The sequence below is a fragment of the Lobosporangium transversale genome (assembly GCF_002105155.1).
Source record: "Lobosporangium transversale strain NRRL 3116 chromosome Unknown BCR41scaffold_20, whole genome shotgun sequence".
Classification (NCBI taxonomy): Eukaryota; Fungi; Mortierellomycota; class Mortierellomycetes; order Mortierellales; family Mortierellaceae; genus Lobosporangium; species Lobosporangium transversale.
This window is the reverse complement of record NW_019028998.1, coordinates 583,790-602,100: the sequence shown is the minus strand read 5'-3', so window position 1 is coordinate 602,100 and position 18,311 is coordinate 583,790. Positions and strand designations below refer to the sequence as shown.

The 18,311-nt window shown below is 39.7% G+C and overlaps 6 protein-coding genes across 6 annotated transcripts; 3 read left to right on the top strand and 3 right to left on the bottom strand.

Moving 5' to 3' along the window:
• Positions 1-943: 943 nt before the first annotated feature.
• Positions 944-5,279, top strand: BCR41DRAFT_386821 (hypothetical protein; the record flags this gene model as incomplete). Its single annotated transcript, XM_022027834.1, has 9 exons — positions 944-976; positions 1,210-1,344; positions 1,716-1,832; positions 2,017-2,298; positions 2,454-2,546; positions 2,687-3,103; positions 3,399-3,663; positions 3,760-4,235; positions 4,351-5,279. The coding sequence occupies 9 exons, from the start codon at positions 944-946 to the stop codon at positions 5,227-5,229; spliced, it is 2,697 nt and encodes an 898-aa protein (XP_021881128.1). The 3' UTR covers positions 5,230-5,279.
• Positions 5,280-5,318: 39 nt separating this feature from the next.
• Positions 5,319-7,144, bottom strand: BCR41DRAFT_354459 (translation initiation factor 3, RNA-binding subunit). The gene is made up of 5 exons (XM_022024324.1): positions 6,941-7,144; positions 6,388-6,453; positions 6,004-6,283; positions 5,534-5,873; positions 5,319-5,440 (listed from the first exon to the last, which is right to left on the bottom strand). Exons 1-5 carry the CDS (start codon positions 7,070-7,072, stop codon positions 5,428-5,430), a joined length of 831 nt encoding a protein of 276 aa, XP_021881127.1. The 5' UTR covers positions 7,073-7,144; the 3' UTR covers positions 5,319-5,427.
• A 254-nt stretch (positions 7,145-7,398) lies between these two features.
• BCR41DRAFT_354458 (hypothetical protein) lies at positions 7,399-7,882 on the top strand. The gene has a single exon (XM_022024323.1). The coding sequence runs from the start codon at positions 7,482-7,484 to the stop codon at positions 7,782-7,784; it is 303 nt and encodes a 100-aa protein (XP_021881126.1). The 5' UTR covers positions 7,399-7,481; the 3' UTR covers positions 7,785-7,882.
• Positions 7,883-10,915: 3,033 nt separating this feature from the next.
• BCR41DRAFT_337073 (peptidyl-prolyl cis-trans isomerase D) lies at positions 10,916-12,654 on the bottom strand. The gene is made up of 6 exons (XM_022022054.1): positions 12,549-12,654; positions 12,387-12,438; positions 12,220-12,293; positions 11,966-12,119; positions 11,600-11,830; positions 10,916-11,477 (listed from the first exon to the last, which is right to left on the bottom strand). Exons 1-6 carry the CDS (start codon positions 12,618-12,620, stop codon positions 10,960-10,962), a joined length of 1,101 nt encoding a protein of 366 aa, XP_021881125.1. The 5' UTR covers positions 12,621-12,654; the 3' UTR covers positions 10,916-10,959.
• Positions 12,655-12,855: 201 nt separating this feature from the next.
• BCR41DRAFT_386817 (Endonuclease/exonuclease/phosphatase) lies at positions 12,856-15,099 on the bottom strand (the record flags this gene model as incomplete). The annotated part of the gene is made up of 5 exons (XM_022027833.1): positions 14,810-15,099; positions 14,441-14,691; positions 14,097-14,352; positions 13,843-13,960; positions 12,856-13,754 (listed from the first exon to the last, which is right to left on the bottom strand). Exons 1-5 carry the CDS (start codon positions 14,924-14,926, stop codon positions 12,856-12,858), a joined length of 1,641 nt encoding a protein of 546 aa, XP_021881124.1. The 5' UTR covers positions 14,927-15,099.
• A 1,664-nt stretch (positions 15,100-16,763) lies between these two features.
• Positions 16,764-17,387, top strand: BCR41DRAFT_354450 (hypothetical protein). The gene is made up of 2 exons (XM_022024322.1): positions 16,764-16,895; positions 17,033-17,387. Exons 1-2 carry the CDS (start codon positions 16,825-16,827, stop codon positions 17,355-17,357), a joined length of 396 nt encoding a protein of 131 aa, XP_021881123.1. The 5' UTR covers positions 16,764-16,824; the 3' UTR covers positions 17,358-17,387.
• Positions 17,388-18,311: the final 924 nt, after the last annotated feature.

The following is an 18,311-nucleotide window of genomic DNA, read 5'->3' as shown; positions in this document are numbered from 1 at the left end:
CGAGTGAATTTTTTTAATTTTTATCGTTTTGTGAAAGAGCATTAGTTTAAAACATGTGTTTTTTTATTATTATTATTATTATTATTATTATTTTATTCCTTATTTTATTTTATTTTGTTAAATTAAATTACGGTTTATGTGTTTGTATGGCTGTTGGAAAGCTGTTTTATGTGTTGGTTGGTATATAACGGTTAACATTTATTTTGAGAAAAAAAAAAAAAAAAAAAAAAAAAGTTGATCTTGTACTTGGGGTCAATGCATTTATTTTTTCACAGTAGGGTATTGATTGATCACTGAAGCATTATCGTTGTTCCTTACCCAGTAATTTTTTTTTTTATTGTATGAATGCGAGCCCAATTTAGTTTGGATGGAGAGTGAGAGAGTGAAAGTGAGAGTGAGAGTGAGAGTGTGAAGTGAGAAGTGAGAGAAAATGAGCGATCTGTTTCTCTTCCACTCTTCCTTTTCTCTCTCTATCCAACCTCATCTTTCTCTTTCCTTTTCTCCCATTCTTTCTACTCTTCTCTCCTTGGGCCAAGGATTGTCTCTTTCTTTCTTTTCTTTCTTTCTTTCTTTTCTTTCTTTCTTTCCTTTCTTTCTCTTTTTTGAAGGAATAAAAAATAAAAACGACTTTGCCCAACCTTGCAAGATCGATTGCCCTGCCATCCACATAGTCTTGGATACCTCACCCTCTTCACACTTTCTTTTATCCCCCCCCCTTTTCTCCCCCTTTACCTCTCTTTTTTCCTTCTCTTCCTTCCTTTCCTCCTCTCCGTGTTCTTTTCTTGCTTTATTCACGACCCAATTATCATTGTTACGCCTCTCTCTTTTTAGAACATTCACTTTTTAAACCTTTATTCATTCACATTCACACATTTCATTCACTTTTTCTTTTTTTTTTTTTTTTTTTTTTCTCTTCATCTCATCCCATTCAAACAACAACACCATGAACAGAGATCAACGACCTGTGCAGCAGATGGTATGCACTTGAACTACTACAACTACAACTACAATTACAGCCGTTAGCAACTGATATATATAAAAAAAAAAAAAAAAAAAAAAAAAAAGTTACTCACGAATCTTCTCTTTCTCTTTCTCTCTCTCTCTCTCTCTCTTTCTCCTCCATTCTTTTTTTTTTTTTTTTTTTCTCTATTCTTTCCTTTCTATTACTTTGATTCCTCTGCATTCGTACGCATCCATATCATCTACCAGTCATATGGTGGTCCAGAAAACCCGGGCCCTGGTCCTCGTTATCCAGGAGGGGCCGGAGGCGGAGGTGGAGGTGGAGGTGGAGGTGGAGGTGGATACAATAGTCATAACCATCCCTTGCGAGCCATTCCTATGCATGTAAGTCGTGAAACGAAAAAAGAGGAAAGAAAAAGGTTTCTCTTCTTTCGCTGTATCCTCATTCCTGGACTCTTCTGAACAGTTAAAATGAAAGTGGAACATGGGTCTTTTACCCCTGGTAGACACATAGCAAATTTACTTTTTTTTTTTTTTTTTTTCTGGCTCTCTTATTCGTTAATTCGTTTATTCATTTTTTTTTTCGCTTATTCGTTCCTTTGCTCTTTTTTTATCCAATTTCCCCTGTCCGTTTATTTTCTCCGTTAGTCATTCTGTCTAAGGTTGATGCATAGTCTATTTCCTTTTTTTTTTTTTTTTTTTTTTTTTTTTAATCCATTGTACTTTTCACTAAAACGGTTTTTTTTTTTTTTTAGCTCCAACGTCCGCCCTTTGAGCAACCTTTTCCTTCTCATCCCAAATCTCCTAACCCACTAGATGATCTTATTGATACAGAAAAGGAATATGTCGCCGATCTTAAAGTCCTTCTTCAGGTAATAAAACAGATCGATCGAAGAAACAAAAAACATTATTTACTACTCCTACTCCATGCATGATGAATGATGAATGAGGATTCAGAAAAGCTAATTTAAGGTCTTTTATTTTTATTTTTATCTTTTTATTTATTTATTTATTTTTTATGCACACAATTGGATGGAATTCACACCACATATACAGCGCGTATCTGCAGGATGGACTCAGGATGACTTTCCTCCCAAGGAGGTCGACATCTTGCTCAGGAATGTCGAAGACATCTACGCAGTCAACCGCAAGTTCTCAAAGAAGTTAGCAGATGTCAAAGCACCTGGCGCTGATACGATGAAGGAGCTAGGTACTGTCTTGATGTGGTTTGCTGATTCAATGGAGACCTCATACTCCAACTTTTGTCGCAACCATGTCCCTCATTTTGACAACTGGCCCGAGATCATAAATAATACGCGACTCCAGGATATTTTGGCTGTAAGTTTATTAGACTTTCTTTATTATTATTATTATTATTATTATTATTATTATTATTATTATTATTATTATTATTATTATTATTATTATTATTATTATTATTTTGGCTATTTTTTAAGCTTTTTTTATATATATATATATATTTAATTTCATAGGAAATCGCTGTAGAACAAGTTCAGCATACCACTCTAGATACTTTCTTGATGAAGCCCATTGATCGTCTACACTACTATCGTCGACTCTATATGGTGAGGACCTATGCCTTTTCTTTTTTCTTTTCCCCTCTTAATGCAAAACGTAGTAGCTTCTTCATAATGAATACTGATTAATCTGTTTATTTGTTTATTTGTTTATTTTATTCCATATCATTGCTGTTACTTCTTTTCAGCGTCTGCTAGAGTCATCTGAGCGTGGAAAACCCGACTTTGATGCGTTGGAGGCAGCGTTTATGAGGATCGATACGATTCTACGATTCGTGACCGTGGATGTGCCTGGCACTTCCCGGCATCCTGCCTCACCAGCATTGTCCGCCATTTCAGGCATATCTGCCATGCGTCAGGCACTCCCTTCGCCACCCATCGGCGCTGCCGATCAGGCACCTCCCAATTTCCCACCCCAACACGGGGGCAACTATAACAATACTATCTCCCCAGCCCTACCGCCTTCTCCTCACTCTCCCGGTATGAATCCGGATCAGCGACCCTCACAACATCCTTCTGCTGCTCGAACAGTAGAGGCTATGCAGGCACTGGAGCGTGCATTGGATACCTCAAAGGTCCTTGATATTTTCACAATGCAGCCCAAGGTATGCTGTCTTTTTTTTTTTTTTTTTTTTTTTTTTACTTTTATTTTTTATTGCTACTGCTTCTGTTTGTTGTTGTTATTGTTGTTGTTGTCGCTTTTTGGTGTAATCATGCATTATCTCATGCGAGATAAGTCTATGGGATGCAATGTCGTCAGATTCCTCTGGTTGCACAAACTGTCAAGATAAAAAATCAACGTTCAGCTCATTAACTCGACTACTTTTTTTTTTTTTTTTTTTTTTTTATATATATATATATAAAATTTTTTCGATATTTTATAATATTTTTGCAATGAAGACTTGCTCGTTATCATTATCACTGATCGAACGTGATGTCCTACTCCGTGGAGATCTTCCGTTCTCTGTTACAACAGATGAAGGTGTAGAAAAGTTTGATGATGGACATATTATCTTGCTCTCAGATCTGTTGCTCATGTGCAGAATCAAGACTCCAGAGGAGATCGAGGCCAACCCTGAGGGCAATGAGTCTGAGTTCTGGCTTTTATTCCCACCCCTGGCCGTCCGACATATCGTTGCTCGTGATGGTACCATCGAAGAAGACGGTATGAAAAAAAAAAAAAAAAAAAAAAAAAAAAGGTTTTAAAATACAGTACGAAATCATGGCTGATTTTATGTCTTTCTATAATCCCTTTATGTAGATCCTATGGTAGAGTTTGTAATTGTCAATAGGGTGACTACACGGATATGGACGCATGACGACGAACTCAAGTTCAGGTGGATCGATGAAGTCGCTGCTGCTCAACAAAGAGACGCTGCCAGAATGGCTAGTCTACAACAACAAGGTTTGAATAGAAGTCAAACACAGTCTCGACCACCCATGAGGCCCATGGGACCTGGATCACCCTTGTCCCCTACGTTCCAAGGCGGACCAGGTGGGCCAGGCGGCGACCCGCATTATCATCAGCAATATTATAACAACGGACCCATGTCACCTCCCTTCCAAGGACAATATCAGTATTATCAACCTCAGGGCAGTCCCATGGGTCCTCGTCCACACATGGGTCCCGGAGGCCCTAATGGTATGCCTTCACCTGGCTTTAGGCCTATGATGAATCATGGAGCCCCTATGATGAACCAACAGCGTCCACCTCGTCCTCCAAATGACCACCGCATGGTATGCCTCTCTCTCTTTTTTTTTTTTTTTTTTTTTTTTAATATGGTTGATATTTTGAAAAGACGTTATATAAACAATTCCTTTCTTTCTTTCTTTCTTTCCTTCCTTTGAACAGAGTATGCGAAGGACTAATACAATGATGGTGAGGCCCGGACCTGGCGGTCTTCCACATGGACATCCTGCAGGCGGGATGGGTAACGTGGTGGCTGCCAAAGAAGTTTTATTCAAAACCAGACCTTGTGATGTGTTCCAATGGCGTGACGATGAATGGGAACCGTTGGTGGAAGATGATGATTGTTATGCAGAGTTGCGACTGACAACAGCCAATCGGTTGGCGATGGCGGTGACGAGATACGAGACAGGCCAGCTGGTTCTGAATGCCTGGATTGTGGAATCAACAACGTTCCGTCGTGCTTCCGAGACAGATGTGAGTGTGTCAATGGATATGGGTGCTTCTGTTCAATGGTTCATGGTTGCGCTGGACACGGTTCGAGAGGCCGATGAGTTCTGTATGGCATTCCAACGTACTAAGGAACGAGCCATGTATGACCCCAGCATTCAGAAGGCGTCATCTTCACCCGTCTTATCTCGAGGTGATAGTCTTGCCTCCACACCCACTCAACAGACTATACAGCAGAACAAACCTGTGAGACAAACCTTGACATCGATGTATCCACCTGCAGACTGCAAGCTGTTGTTGCAGACAGGAGATCATGGTCAATGGATGAGTCTGGGAGCTGCAAAGGTTGAGATCAAGAGGGAACACCCTTCTGGATATGTGAGATTGTTTGTGGGATTGATCTCGAGCCAGAAGCGGATCCTTGACAGCGTCATTGTCCAATGCGACTGTCTAGAATTGGTCGGTCCCAAGAAGCTGGCCATTACTCTGATGAACCCACAAGAAAAGATGAGTATCATTTACATGCTTCAATTTAAGGACGATGCCCTGGCCTCCAAGATTTTTGAAGGTCTCAGCTTAAACACAAATGAGTAAAAAAAGGGAAAAATAGAATGCATTTACAATTTAAAAAAATAAAATAGAAGAATGATAAAAAAAATAAAAAAAAAAAAAAAAAAAGATCCTCAAGGATACAAAAAGTATATGTGTCCGGTTACTGTTCGTTGGCAACAATTAGAATTTTTGAAGAAATGAGATGACACACGGAATTTTATTACAAAAAAGACACGATATTTACGCAGACGACCTAGATTGTTTAATAAGAGGGATTAGTCAGACACAGTCGTTTTTTTTTTTTCTTTTTTTTTTTTTTAAAGAAAAAGAGAGAAAAAAGACTTACTTGGCCCATTCCACACGAAGAATCAAATTATCATAACCACGTCCGTCAATAGCCTCCAATGCACGTTGAGCATCCTCACGCATTGTGAAAGAAACAAAAGCGAAGCCCTTGCAAACATTGGTCTCGCGATCACGTGCCAAGAAGACGCGGGAGATGTGACCAAAGCGCTTGAATAATTCTGACACATCGGCCTCGGTCGCATCCTCTGACAAATTGGTGACACGGAGCGTGGGCTGCTCGTCGCGCTTTTCGCGGATCGTCTCGCGATCCTTGGAACCACTTGCTCCAGCACGCATGTGGGGGGCAATGTACTTGCCACCGGTCTGCTGCTCTTCGGGAGCTAGTAATAAAAAATAAAAATAAAAATAAAAATAAAAAAAAGAGAGAAAGGAGAAAAGTTTGTAAGATACATTGTAAAAGTGTAAACGAACCTTTTTTTTTTTTTTTTTTTTTTTTTTCTGCTTCCTTACCAGGTTCTTCGGCGGGAGGAGGAGTACTGACAGCAGCAGTATCCTCCATACCGAGCGAATCCTTGTATGGACACTTTGTAGTGAAATGGTCGCCCTTGCAGATACGGCAGAGAATCTTCTTGTTCTGGAGCTGCTGTTTCATGGCCTCGTGCTTCTCATCCACATCCTGAACAATCTGTCCGGTCGAAGAGAGTTTCAACTTGATGTTATCACCGACATTCGTCGTTGCTGGATCAGGACCAGGGCGGTTTCCTTTTTCCTTGCCGAATTTAGGCCATTTCTGTTTTGGACAAAAAAAAAAAAAAAAAAAAAAAAGTATTAGTGGTAATGAAAATAAACAAATTAAAAAAAAAAAAAAAAAAAAAAAAAAACCTATTTTGTTACCTTGCGAGTAGCAACAGCCTTGTTGACGACATCATGAATCAACTTCTTCTGAGTGCGGCGAGTAATCTAGCATAGGAGAGGTTTTTTTTTTTTTTTTTTTTTTAAAGGAATATTATATTAAGTTCCAGTCAGTCAGACAGACCATGGAGAGAGAGTAGAAAGGCGTTTTGTTTCTTTCTAAAATCTACTTTAAGAGCTGGATTCCTTTGATTCTCGGGCTTTACGTCCATGCTATTTTGGTGGCGTGAAATACTTCTCACTACGTTTCATAAACGTCATGGGGCATCAATAACTTATCATTATTACTATTATTATTACTTAGAGTCCTGTATCGTGCGTCCTGTTATCCAGTATTCAATATTCAGTCCTTGGTTCTGTTGCTTTTCTTCAATGTCAACTTGAAATCCATGGGAAATGAACTCTGCTTGTGTTCCTGAGACATAATCGATAGTCTTTTTTTTTTTTTTTCCTTCCTTTTTTTCTTTCTTTTCGTTTTCTTTTTAGAAAAAAAAAAGGGGGGAGGGAGGAAGAGAGAATCAGGCGCTTTGAGTACCTTGACTTTCTTGCCATCCTCGTTAGTCTTATATTCAATCGTAGTGGTGATACCATTGGCATCAGTGAAGGTCTGAGGCATTTCTTCGCCATCGACCTCATCGGCCCAGTTCGTGGCAGAGGAGACAGGCATGATTATGGTGTGTATCTGTGTCGGTGATGAGAGAGGATGATTATGATGTATGCAGAAGGCTTTTTTTTTCCCTCCCCTCTGCCTTCACTCAATTGTCAGGGCAAAGGTAAGAGGAAAAAAAATAACAAACCCTATATCACGTGGATATCCCCGTCTCTAATATACATGCATAGAATAAAGCTATTGTCTTATGCTGCCTAGTGAAGTACTTGCCCAAGAATTAATGAAATGGCAATCCTTCCTGTGACGTAGACTTCTTTTTTTTTTTTTTTTTTTTTTTTTTTCCAAAAAGGTCACTTTCGAGCAAATCTTTAAATCTTCCCTCTCCCCTCGCCTCTCAGCACTTCTCACCTACATCTTTTTTAACTTTCAACAATTATTAATACATTTATTAAAAAAGAAAAAAAAAATGACTTCTGCTGTCTCAACTGCCACACACCGTGCTCAAGTTTTAGGCTTGTATCGTAACTTGTTGCACTATTCCTCTCGTTTTGCAGCATACAACTTCCGTGATTATGCCATCCGTCGAACTCGGGATGGATTCCATGCAGCAAAGAATGAAACTGACCCGGACAAGATCCAGGCCTTGATTCATAAGGCTCAACAACAACTCGAGGTGGTCAAACGTCAGGCATTCATCTCTCAACTCTACAGTGGCGAAAAGCTCGTTTTGGAGACTCCCAACCATCAAAAAATCTTTAGGAAACACTAAAGTATATACATATTCATAAAAACATACCCTTTCAACCGACTATCCTCAAGGCAATACAAAGAATGGAAGGAAGGAAGGAAAAAAAAAAAAAAAAAAAACCCCCAAAAGCTTAAAAAGCTAGTACTTAGGGCCCAGGTGGTAGATGTGCGCAGGAGGAACATCTCTCACAACATGCAAGATACAAGATACAAGATACAAGATGATAAAGCTTCACCCCTCATCTCTCTCTTCAACTACGTTATTTCTTCATCAGTTTCTAAAAAGCTAAACCTGACCGACCTTTTCTTTTCTTTTCTTTTTTTTTTAAACATCCTTTATCATCCCAAATGATGGGGTTTTTTTTTTATTATTATTATTATTACATATACTCTCTAACTTGCTCCACTTGTACAATAAAGCATAAGAAAATAAGGATAACTTTTTTTTTTTTTTTTTCCTAAAAGTCATTTTGATCTGATATTTCTTTGCTGCGCTGCGGTTGAAAGTAGAAAATCAATTGGCCCAAAATTTATTTCTTTTTATGGATGTGATCAAAAAGAAATCTTGAGATCTGTTTTTGTGATTGATGTATGGACCGCCACCAAAACATAAAAAAAATGATTGGATATTGTGTCGCTATTGAGTGCAGACCCCTCCCTGCATCTGTTAAAAAGTTCATTGATCATGAGCAGGAGGAGGAGGAGGAGGAGGAGGAGGAGAGGGGGAGAGCTATAGGTATCCTGACAGCTAAGAAGCAAGCGCCTTTTTTTTTTTTTTTTTTTTTTTTGTTTTTTTCATTCTGTCAGGAGTTTATACGATACATAAAGTTTTTTTTTTTTTTTTTTTTTTTTTTTTTCCTTTTGTAGATCATAAACAGACGTAAGTTGTTCTGTTACTGCTACTGTTATTGTTGTGGCTGCTGTTGCTGTTGCTGCTGGCGTTGTTGGGATGATTGGGGTAAAGGTTGATCTTGAGGAAAATAGCTAGACATGGCGACAAGTGTTGGAAAGGGTGTTTGACCAGCAGGACCCTGTTTAATGAAGATTGAAAAATGTAAACAGCTTTGATTTGACAGGAAAGCAAAACACGAGGCGCACAGACATATTCGAAGAAAGGTGGGGGAGGAAGGGTTTTTTTTAACCTCCTTTTTTTACCTTGGTGAAAACAAATGATATGCCATCCATGTTCTGAGACCAAACTATTCAATCGCAGTATTAAAATAATAAAGGTCAGTGACGCGCGTTATTGAGACGAAAGATTATGCATAAGAATGGGTAAAGACGATATTTATAGTCAAAAGAGAAATGTTTACCATGTTCTTTATCCTCCTTTCGTAGGTTGCTGATTTCACTGATACTATTGTTGAAGCATTCTGGATGCAGGGTGTTCAATCCCTTGCTGTGTAAAGAATCATTAGATTATCAGCTTAGATGATAGAACAACTGGTGATTGCTGCAGACGATGATGATATTGTTGTTGTTATTATTATTATTATCACGAAGGACTCCTTACAATGACGGGAATTGAATGCTTTTGAAAAGAAAACTACGGTTACAAGGCGACATGATTTCTATGTTTTTTTTTTTTTTTTTTTTTTTTAAGAAATTGAATTTCTGTCAAAAAACTTTATTACACGCGTTTACATTTTTTTTTTTTTTTTTTTTTAAAAAAAAAAAAAAAAAAAGCTAATATGATGTTTGGATCTTCACCTTGATTATGCGGTTTTTGATGGTGTCCTGCACGTAACATTACTTATTAATTTTTTTTTTTTTTTTTTTTTTTTTGTGAATAAAAAAAAAAAAAAAAAAAAAAGAAAAGGGACAATGGCTATGACGTTGTAATGAAAACTACAGTAAGTTGAATCAAATTTAAGGCTTTTATATATATATATATATATATATTTTTTTTTTTTTTTTTACGGGAAGGCAGTATAGATGGAGAGAAGGAGAAAAGAGAAGGAAGGAGGAAAGATGGGAAGGAGTAAAGGAGGACAGGAGGACAGGAGGACAGGAGGACAGGAGATGAAAAGAGAGCACGAAAAAAAAAGTAAAAAGAAAAGAATGGACGTTAAGATTGAAGTTAAAAAAATAAACTGGGAAAAGAGGTAGAGGGATGAGGGAAAGGCTTTGCAATCGTTGGTGAGCTATTGAACTGTTGAAAAAGAAAAGAGGAGAAAACAAAAGACACGGTGTGTTAGGGGGTGAGGACGGGGAGATGCATTAAAAATAAAGATTAAGGAGGTTTGCGTTGGGGAAATAATAGAAATGATCGCCGCCAAGGTTGGTTGGAACAAAAAGAGTTTTTTTATTTATTTTTTTTTTGCCAAATCGGCGGTTCTCATCGTTTGTGTCCTTCTACTTGACATCATCCGGCATAGAACAAAAGAAATGAGTGGTAGGAAGGGAACTTCAGTGCATGCGTGCGTGAGAAAGAGACAGAAGAATGGGAAATCACCATGCTACAAATACCAATTTCTAGGCTGGATAAGAATCTATCCTAGCACTCATTCCTACCCTCACCCTACTTCGTTCCCCCTTCCCCTTGCTGAGACACTTCTTTTTAGACGCGTAGGGGAATAAGAGGCATCAATTGAAATTGGGAACTTGGAACGAACAGGATCAGTAGAAAGCATTGAAGTAACTGTTAGCATCTGTGTGCTGTTGTACTCATGGATCAGGGATATCCAAAGCTAATTGAGAATAAAGTGATGATCTAGTGCACTATGGGAGAAGTCAAAGAATGTTTGAATGCATACTATATGATATCCATATTGGATCATCTCAGGTTAGCTGACAGCCTTTTTAAAAACATTGTGTAGTATCCACTATCTTCAAGATGGACTACTAATGGCCCAAGTCGACAAGGCACTGTGCTTATGTTTCAGAATATGTCTGCTCTCTCCAAAAAAGGAAGCAAGGATCCGATGCAAAAGAGAGAGATTTCTTACGAAACTAACCAAGTTCGAATACATCTGGAGCTAACTGGCAGACAGCCCTCGTCTGGAGCTATGAAGGTAACGCGAATGTATCTGGCGGGCTGAGTGCCTTGACCAATCCAATCTTGTCCACGCCAAATTGAACCATGAGCAAGTGATTCTCAGCAAATTTTTACACGCCATATATTTCTGGTTCAACACGTCTAGCACATTAGTAGTCTTTTCTTTCATTCCTTTCTTTCTATTTTACTCTATTCTATTCTATGAGAACATCTTTGCGTAGGCTTTCTTTTCCTTCTCACGTTTGGCGGTCAGCTTTTGTTGCACAACCTCTAATTCTTTCAACACTCCTGCATCCTTAGGTGAAAGTGCTTTGGCCTGATTCAAATCCGCCTTCGCGCTCTCTAAATCGTTGCTCTTCAAGTATGCAGATCCGCGTCTGAAATAAGCCTTTGCCTTTTCTGCATCCGAAATATACTGAGGATCAAATTCCAAAACTACTGTCATGTCCTTGATCGCTTCCTCAGGACGCCCTAGCTTCAATGCACAGAATCCTCGATTAAGATAACAGGGGACTTTGACTGAATAAAACTCCTTGATCAGCTCAGGCGCATCATCATCATCAAAGACAGGCTTCTCGTTCAGATACCGGATCGCTTTCTTGTACTTGTTCAAGGCCTTTCCATAATCTCCTGCTTTGAAGAAGTTATTACCAAGGTTCTTGAGGTTTTGTGCAATTGTAATCAAATCCTTATCTTCCTTGGATCCTTCATAATCATCTATTGGTGGAAAGAGAAATAAAAGCCAGCATATGAATGCAATTACAGAGTTAAAAAAAAAGGGCCCATGTGCCTTCATTACTCTTAGACTCATGCATTCTCATTGTTTCCATTAAACTAACCTGGCCAGTCTGCATAGTTATCACCAGCGTCCGGAGAAGCAACACCATCATCTTGACCCTCTGCGAGCTCACCGCAGTCTGCAATGATCACAGGCGATACTGGTGCATCGTTTTCCTTCTTGGGGGTTCTTTCGATCTCACGGACAACAGATTGACCTTTGAGGACCTTTCCAAAGACCACATGCTTTCCATCCAAATGAGGGGTGGGAACAGTTGTAATAAAAAATTGTGCTGTTGATTTCAAAGAAAAAGAAAAACAAAAACAAAAACAATAGTAAAGTTAGATCACCATAGATGTGTACGGGATTTCCAAATTCACCGATAAAGAAAAAGCAGGAAAAAAAAAAAAAAAAAAAAAAAACATACATCCGTTGGTTCCAGGCCCTGCATTAGCCATTGACAACAGGAAGGGCTTGTCGTGCTTCAGTTCAAAGTTTTCATCCTCAAATTTAGCGCCATAGATCGATTCTCCACCCTGTCCATTCCTTGCTGAGAAGTCGCCACCTTGGATCATAAAATCCTATATATTTGTAATTCATTATCATTATCTATTAGATGCAAGTACTTTTTTTCTTTCTCTTTTTAATTTCTCTTAAATAAAGAATGTTAATAATCCTTACGCGAATAACACGGTGGAAGGGTGCACCCTTATAAGTCAGTGCCTTGCCAGTAGTCGCTCCCATACCCTTCTCGCCTGAATAGGAAAATTTTTTTTTTTCTTGGTCAAAATCCTTAGAATTCAATATACTATGTAAATATCAAAAGGGAGATAAAAAGTAATCACTACCTGTGCAAAGTGCACGGAAGTTCTCAGCAGTCTTGGGGACGACATCTGCAAACTAATATGAATTGAAGATAAAAAAAATTAATAAGTATTGAAGACAGATCAAACCAACAAAAAAAATAGATAGGCCTTTATTTTTCTCGATTATGAAAGGAATTATCTTACCAATTCGAACACAATACGTCCAACAGCCTCTTGTCCAATGGTAATATCAAAATAAGTACGTGGGTTTGGCATGGTGTCTTTAGTAATGAATGGAATTTCGGAAAAGTTGTGTGGAATGAGGTGGAAACAATTGCTCCGTTTTTATATGACCCCCTGAAACTGAAACATAGACGATTCTCGAAAAAATATCACGTGAAGTTCTAGCGCGCGTTCATTGGCTGGAGACGCGTCCGCCCCAAAGCACAGCCACCTTTCAAAAATCGACGCAAAATTATAAATAATATTTTATTATATATTTATAATGAATCTATTTACAAAGGAGTGCAAACTCCACCATCAGGCAGAAGTGATCACTAGAAAAGTTTTCGTCGGGTAACCCATGGCCCAAAAAGCTCTGATCCGGGACTTCCAGGAATTTGAGAGGTACCAGGCGTGCACCATTCTCAGGAAGGGGTTCGTCTAAAAGATACACGTAGTCAAGCGTATCCTTGAACCATGTTGCAAAATTGGTGAAAATGGGCTCCCCGTGGGTATGGTGAGTGTGTGCTTTGGTAGCTGTTGTATTTCCTGTATCAGTTTTTGCTGCCGCCCCAGCACTCACTTGTGCAGGATTGTCTTTGATCAATATTTCGTATTGTCCGTAAATACTGATGCAACGTGGAGAGGCTTCTATTGCGGCCTTTAATTCTTGTGGAGGCGTAAAAGCCTCAATGGGTGCAATGACCCTTGCGTCCTCCCCACTCTCATTGTTGGCAGCAGAAGTAGCATCTTTCTCAGCAAGCTTCTTGATCTTGGGGTCCTGCGACGACGCAAAATCAGCTGCGTTAGCAATAGTTGAGGAAGACTGATCCGTTACTACAGACGCAGTAGCACCTTTTTGTTTGGGCAGCAAAATACCCCTATGTGGGGCACGATAAGGCAGATCGGATGTCTCTTTCTCAATTTTTGTATCGTTTTTACTACTAGGATCATTGCCTGAGCCTTCGAGATCTAGGTTTTCTGCTTTTGCCGTCAGTTGGTCTATCTCATCACTGTTTACTTTCAATTCACCATCAGTCCCTTTTGATGTTGTTTTTGCTGCTGCCGCCTCCTCCTCACGAGCGACCTCATTCGTAAGCCATGTTTGTAAATCAGGTATCTGTTGAGGAGGCATCTCATTCCTTGTCATAGCACGATATGCTGCATCGCGTGGTGTTGTGTTGAAATCTAAAATCGATAATGCCGGGAATCATTGTCAGTAAGAGTGATAAGTGCATTTTTTCATATATCTATAAAAAAAGGTACACATATTTACCTCCGCCAAGTAAGACAGTGTACTTTAAATCCTCATTCCATTCCTTGATCTTTTTAAGGAAAATAGACGCCTGACGAAGGCGCTCATAGGATCCATCAGGTCTCCAAAACAGATGAGTCTATTAGTTGCAATGAATATTGATACAATTAGTAAGCTTTTTTTTTTTTTTTTTTTTTTTTCTCCCTCTTGACATCATTGAGCCTGTAATTGATTCCCCAAAGCACTCATCATATTCATGCATTTATGCAGCTTACTGTGGCTACAAGTATCCCTCCAGGGGTCCCAGCCACCTCTCTTTGCGGACAAAACGCATTCACACTAGCGGTAACATCCTTTTGTCCTTCTTTTTCCTCATCCTCATCAGGAAGGAGCATGTCTGCGTTGGGATCTGGGTTCTCGGCAGAATGTTGCACAGGTCGTAATCCCACCATCAGACCAATGTTACCAGTCAAGAAAGTAGGCTGTCCGACATCATCGTACTCAATAGTGGCCTGGTCGACTTTTTCGAATCTTATATTGGGGAATAAAGAAAAAAAAAATTAATGTTTTCTCGAGGGGTTTTTTTTGTCGCTATTCTTATTACAAATATGTATATTACCTTGATTTGCGCCAAACGATGGCGCAGCCGTGTTTTTTGTTCTGATTCTTGTAAAACACGCTTTCATAGCCAGATTTAGTTAAGGCCGGGAGATAGAATTCATCCCAGAAATCAACCTCTTGCAAACATGCGAGATCAGGTCCAAATTCCAAGAACTCTTGTAACAAGTTCTGACGACGGAATTTCCAACGGAGAGCCTTCTGACTCGCATGTGGAAACATGTCTCTACGTACCAAGGCCTGTGCCAACAGCTGAGAAAGTAAGAAGACAAAAGTAAATTAAAGAAAAAAAAAATGTCAGTAAGGGGGCATAAATGGCAAAATGTTCTCGAAAGGAGGACCGATTTTTCTTTTTCTTTTTATTTTTTACGTTATAGGTCATAAAGAGAAAGCGATCCTTCTTCTTGCGCAGCCGGATAGGGCTCTCGCCTTGAATTAGCTCTTGTGCGCTAGGCAGAGCAATCATTCGCCTGTGAGGTCGGGGCATGACAAAAAGTAGGGAATGTAGTAAATGAATGGAGGGGTCTTTTTTGTTGAATGAAAATGAATGGAGAGAGAAGAAAAAGACTCCTACAATATCAAAGTCTGATCTCTATATCTCTAGTAGTCACTGAAGAATAAAGATCAATCGATAGACACTACACGACGAGAGGATAATGAGGCCCCCACAGATCATTCAAATATCTCAAATACCTTTTCGGGTTTCTTTGTTCTTTACTCATGAGCTCGCTCCAACGTCTCCAGTAGGAATGCGCAAATCACGTGATATATTATTCTTAATCTTTAACTTCTTTTTTGAAGAAGAAACAACCTTTTATTTTAGTTTGTTTGGATCGGGATGCAGATGCAGAACCAGGAGGATTCGACATTGCTCTCATTCCGACGGGCCATTGCATCTCATCTCTCTGAGGCGCTCGGCAATGGCTTGCCTGCAGCGACGTTACTCCCGCTTGTCCAACACAACACAGGCCCAATAAGAGAATCTCATAGTGTATTCTCGGTCGTCCTCATCCTCCTGCGTCGGACAATATCTGGAGCAAATCTGGAGGAAGACACACTAGATAGGTGTCTAATCTTATCGCCAGAAGCCCAGAAATGGATCTCTCGCATCCGCAAGACCAAGGATATGCTTCTTTTTGATCCAGTTCCTCTACAATTGATCCAGCTAACCGTCAAACAACTGATAGATAATACTACAGTCACGACCACAACTACAGCTGCAGTTGCTAATATTGATAACACCTTTGGATCATATCTTGGTAAAAGGCCTCGAGATAACGACCGAACAGTGATTGTAAATGGATCCATACTTCAATCAGATCAAAATGGCTACTGCGCTCTTCGAAGAACAGTCCTGGCAGGATGCATTGCAAGACTTCTGAAGAGCTCATGTCCATCATCATCTATCAACGTCATTATGGAATACCCAACCCGTAAGTTTTTTTTTTTTTTTTTTTTTTTTTGATATTATCACTCTTTAATGTAAGTGGTCTTTTCTAATAATGAATAGTCTTTTTTTTTTTTTTTTTTTTTTTTGTTACAGTTGGTGAGATAAGTGAAGGGATTAGAGGGTTACTTCGTGGATTGGATCTGATTAATGGAGTCCCAGACACAGCATGGTCCGAGGAATATCTTCAAATCATCAAAAATGCATTTCAAACCAATGCAGACATCAAAGCTCAAATCAAGGAAGACGGGTCTTGGGTAGTTGACTTGACATCGCAGCAACTTGGTCAGGTCAAGGTCTTTTCCAGAAACCCCTCCCCTGATGCGCCCGATGGGACTGATGGTAGGTCGATGGTGGAAGAACCTACAGCTGTCATTTGGGTACTGATCTCATTGGTATATCAATTCCATCAGTACGAATACGATCGATTAGTCTGGATAGTTGCTAATGGTAGACGACAGGTTGCAGAGCAGGTGCTGTTTTTGGCAAAGGCCATATTTTCTAACCCCGGAACTAGCGCTGATGAAACGGTAGCGGAGACTCAGGACCAAACTAAAGGTGGGATTCCAAAAAATGATGACAATAGATTCCACAGGAATAAAATGATAATGCCTTGGACGGATAGGATTGAAGTCCTGTATTTTGGATTCGTAACTGGAACGGATATTTGGAAGGATAATGAAGAGTTGGAACAAGGCTTGAAAGGGATTGTAGACTATACGAACAAGCGGATGGGAGAGATTGTGGTTGAAAATAGAGGGAAACCAGGACGAGGTATTGGGTATGGCGATGGTGATATTGACGGTCATAATGGAGAAGATGACGTGGAGCCAGCGCTAGATGAAGCTGCACTGACAAGGATGGCTAGAATTTTAAGCGAGTCTGCACTTGCATTTGAAAGCGTGGGCGGCAAGCGGATACGGAAGCTTCTTGTGGACATGAGTAGGATCATGAATGGCAAGGGCAATTCAGGCGTATTCTTGCAATACGTCCATTCAAGGCTTTGTGGGTAAGGACGATTCTTTTTATATATACGTATTTAAGTTAGCCTGGATAGATGAAGGATCGGGAGCTTATTGTTAACACTGCGCTTCCTTGCTTCGTCTCTTTACATATATTTGTTTTGTACTTTTATTGTTTTTCAAGTATCGAACGAAAGTCGAACGTACGGTACAATCCTGATGCAGATCTCTCGCTTGTTCAAGGGTATACTGAAGCATTAAATTTGTGTCTGGTCATCGCAGAATGGCAAGATATCCTTTCTATGCTACAGGGTACATTGGATCCCTTTATCCTTGTCTCTCATTTGTTCCGCCTTGCAACAGAGATTAGTCAGGCTAACCGAGTATTACGTGTTAAGGATATGGAGCCAGCAGTGGCTGAAGCACGGTGGTTACTATTTTGGGCTGCAAAACAGGTGCTAGAACAAGGGTTAGGGCTCCTTGGTTTAGAATTTGTAGAATTCATGTAGTCTAAAGATAAATATGATAGCACAGCAGCCCAAATGAAGAAGAAAAACTGCATAGTGTTTTTTGCCTTTGCCAACGAGTTTAATTTAGCTCATGAATCAGACGCGAGGGGCTTTTTGAGTAATAGGTTGTAGGGGTAAAAGCAATTGGCTTTAGGTAAGAGAATGACACGATATTTATCCGCTGAGAAAGTTATCATTGTTACTGAATAGATGCCTCTGTGTGTTGATTGTTCGGAAAAGACAGGAGAAAGAAAAGTACCTTAAACTAACTTGGCAGACCGAAAGTAAGACAAAAGTTTATGCACGGGCTTTTTTCTTTTTCTTTTTCTTTGAGTGGTCCTTCCTTCCGAAGTAGACACATCCGATGATTGAGAGCCACTCGAATATTACGGTTGCGCAGTGCATGCAATTTTAAATCGATAATCTTAAATTCTTTTTTTAATGATCATCCATATAAATAAACCAACAAACTTTTTTTTTTTTTTTTTTAAAGCACTTCGCCCAAGTTTTATTTACTATCCAAACAACATATACCAATGGCAACCCTTATGCTTCGTCTTCGGCCTCAAGTTCAGGTTTCGTTTCGTCGTTATTTCGCCTCGATTCCTCCTTCCGAATCCTTGCAATCTTCGGCATCACAATCCGCCTCTCCTCAAGGTCCCAGTGCCCAAGAGAAATCTGCTCCACACTCCAAGAGCAGCAATCATGACCAATCTTCCAGTCAACAAGCATCATCCTCCGAGTCAGACGCAGACGTGAACCCGCTCTTACTACTCCTTCGGGGACACAAGAACAACAAGGGAGCGATTGCAGCACTTATTGTTGCCGCTGCCAGTGCAGACATGGCCTTCACGTACACATTCTTCAATAAGCGAAAGGATCCTCAGGAGGCCCAATCCGATATAGTCTTTGTTATCGAGGACCAAAAATAAGAGCCTTGCAGCCATCATGATG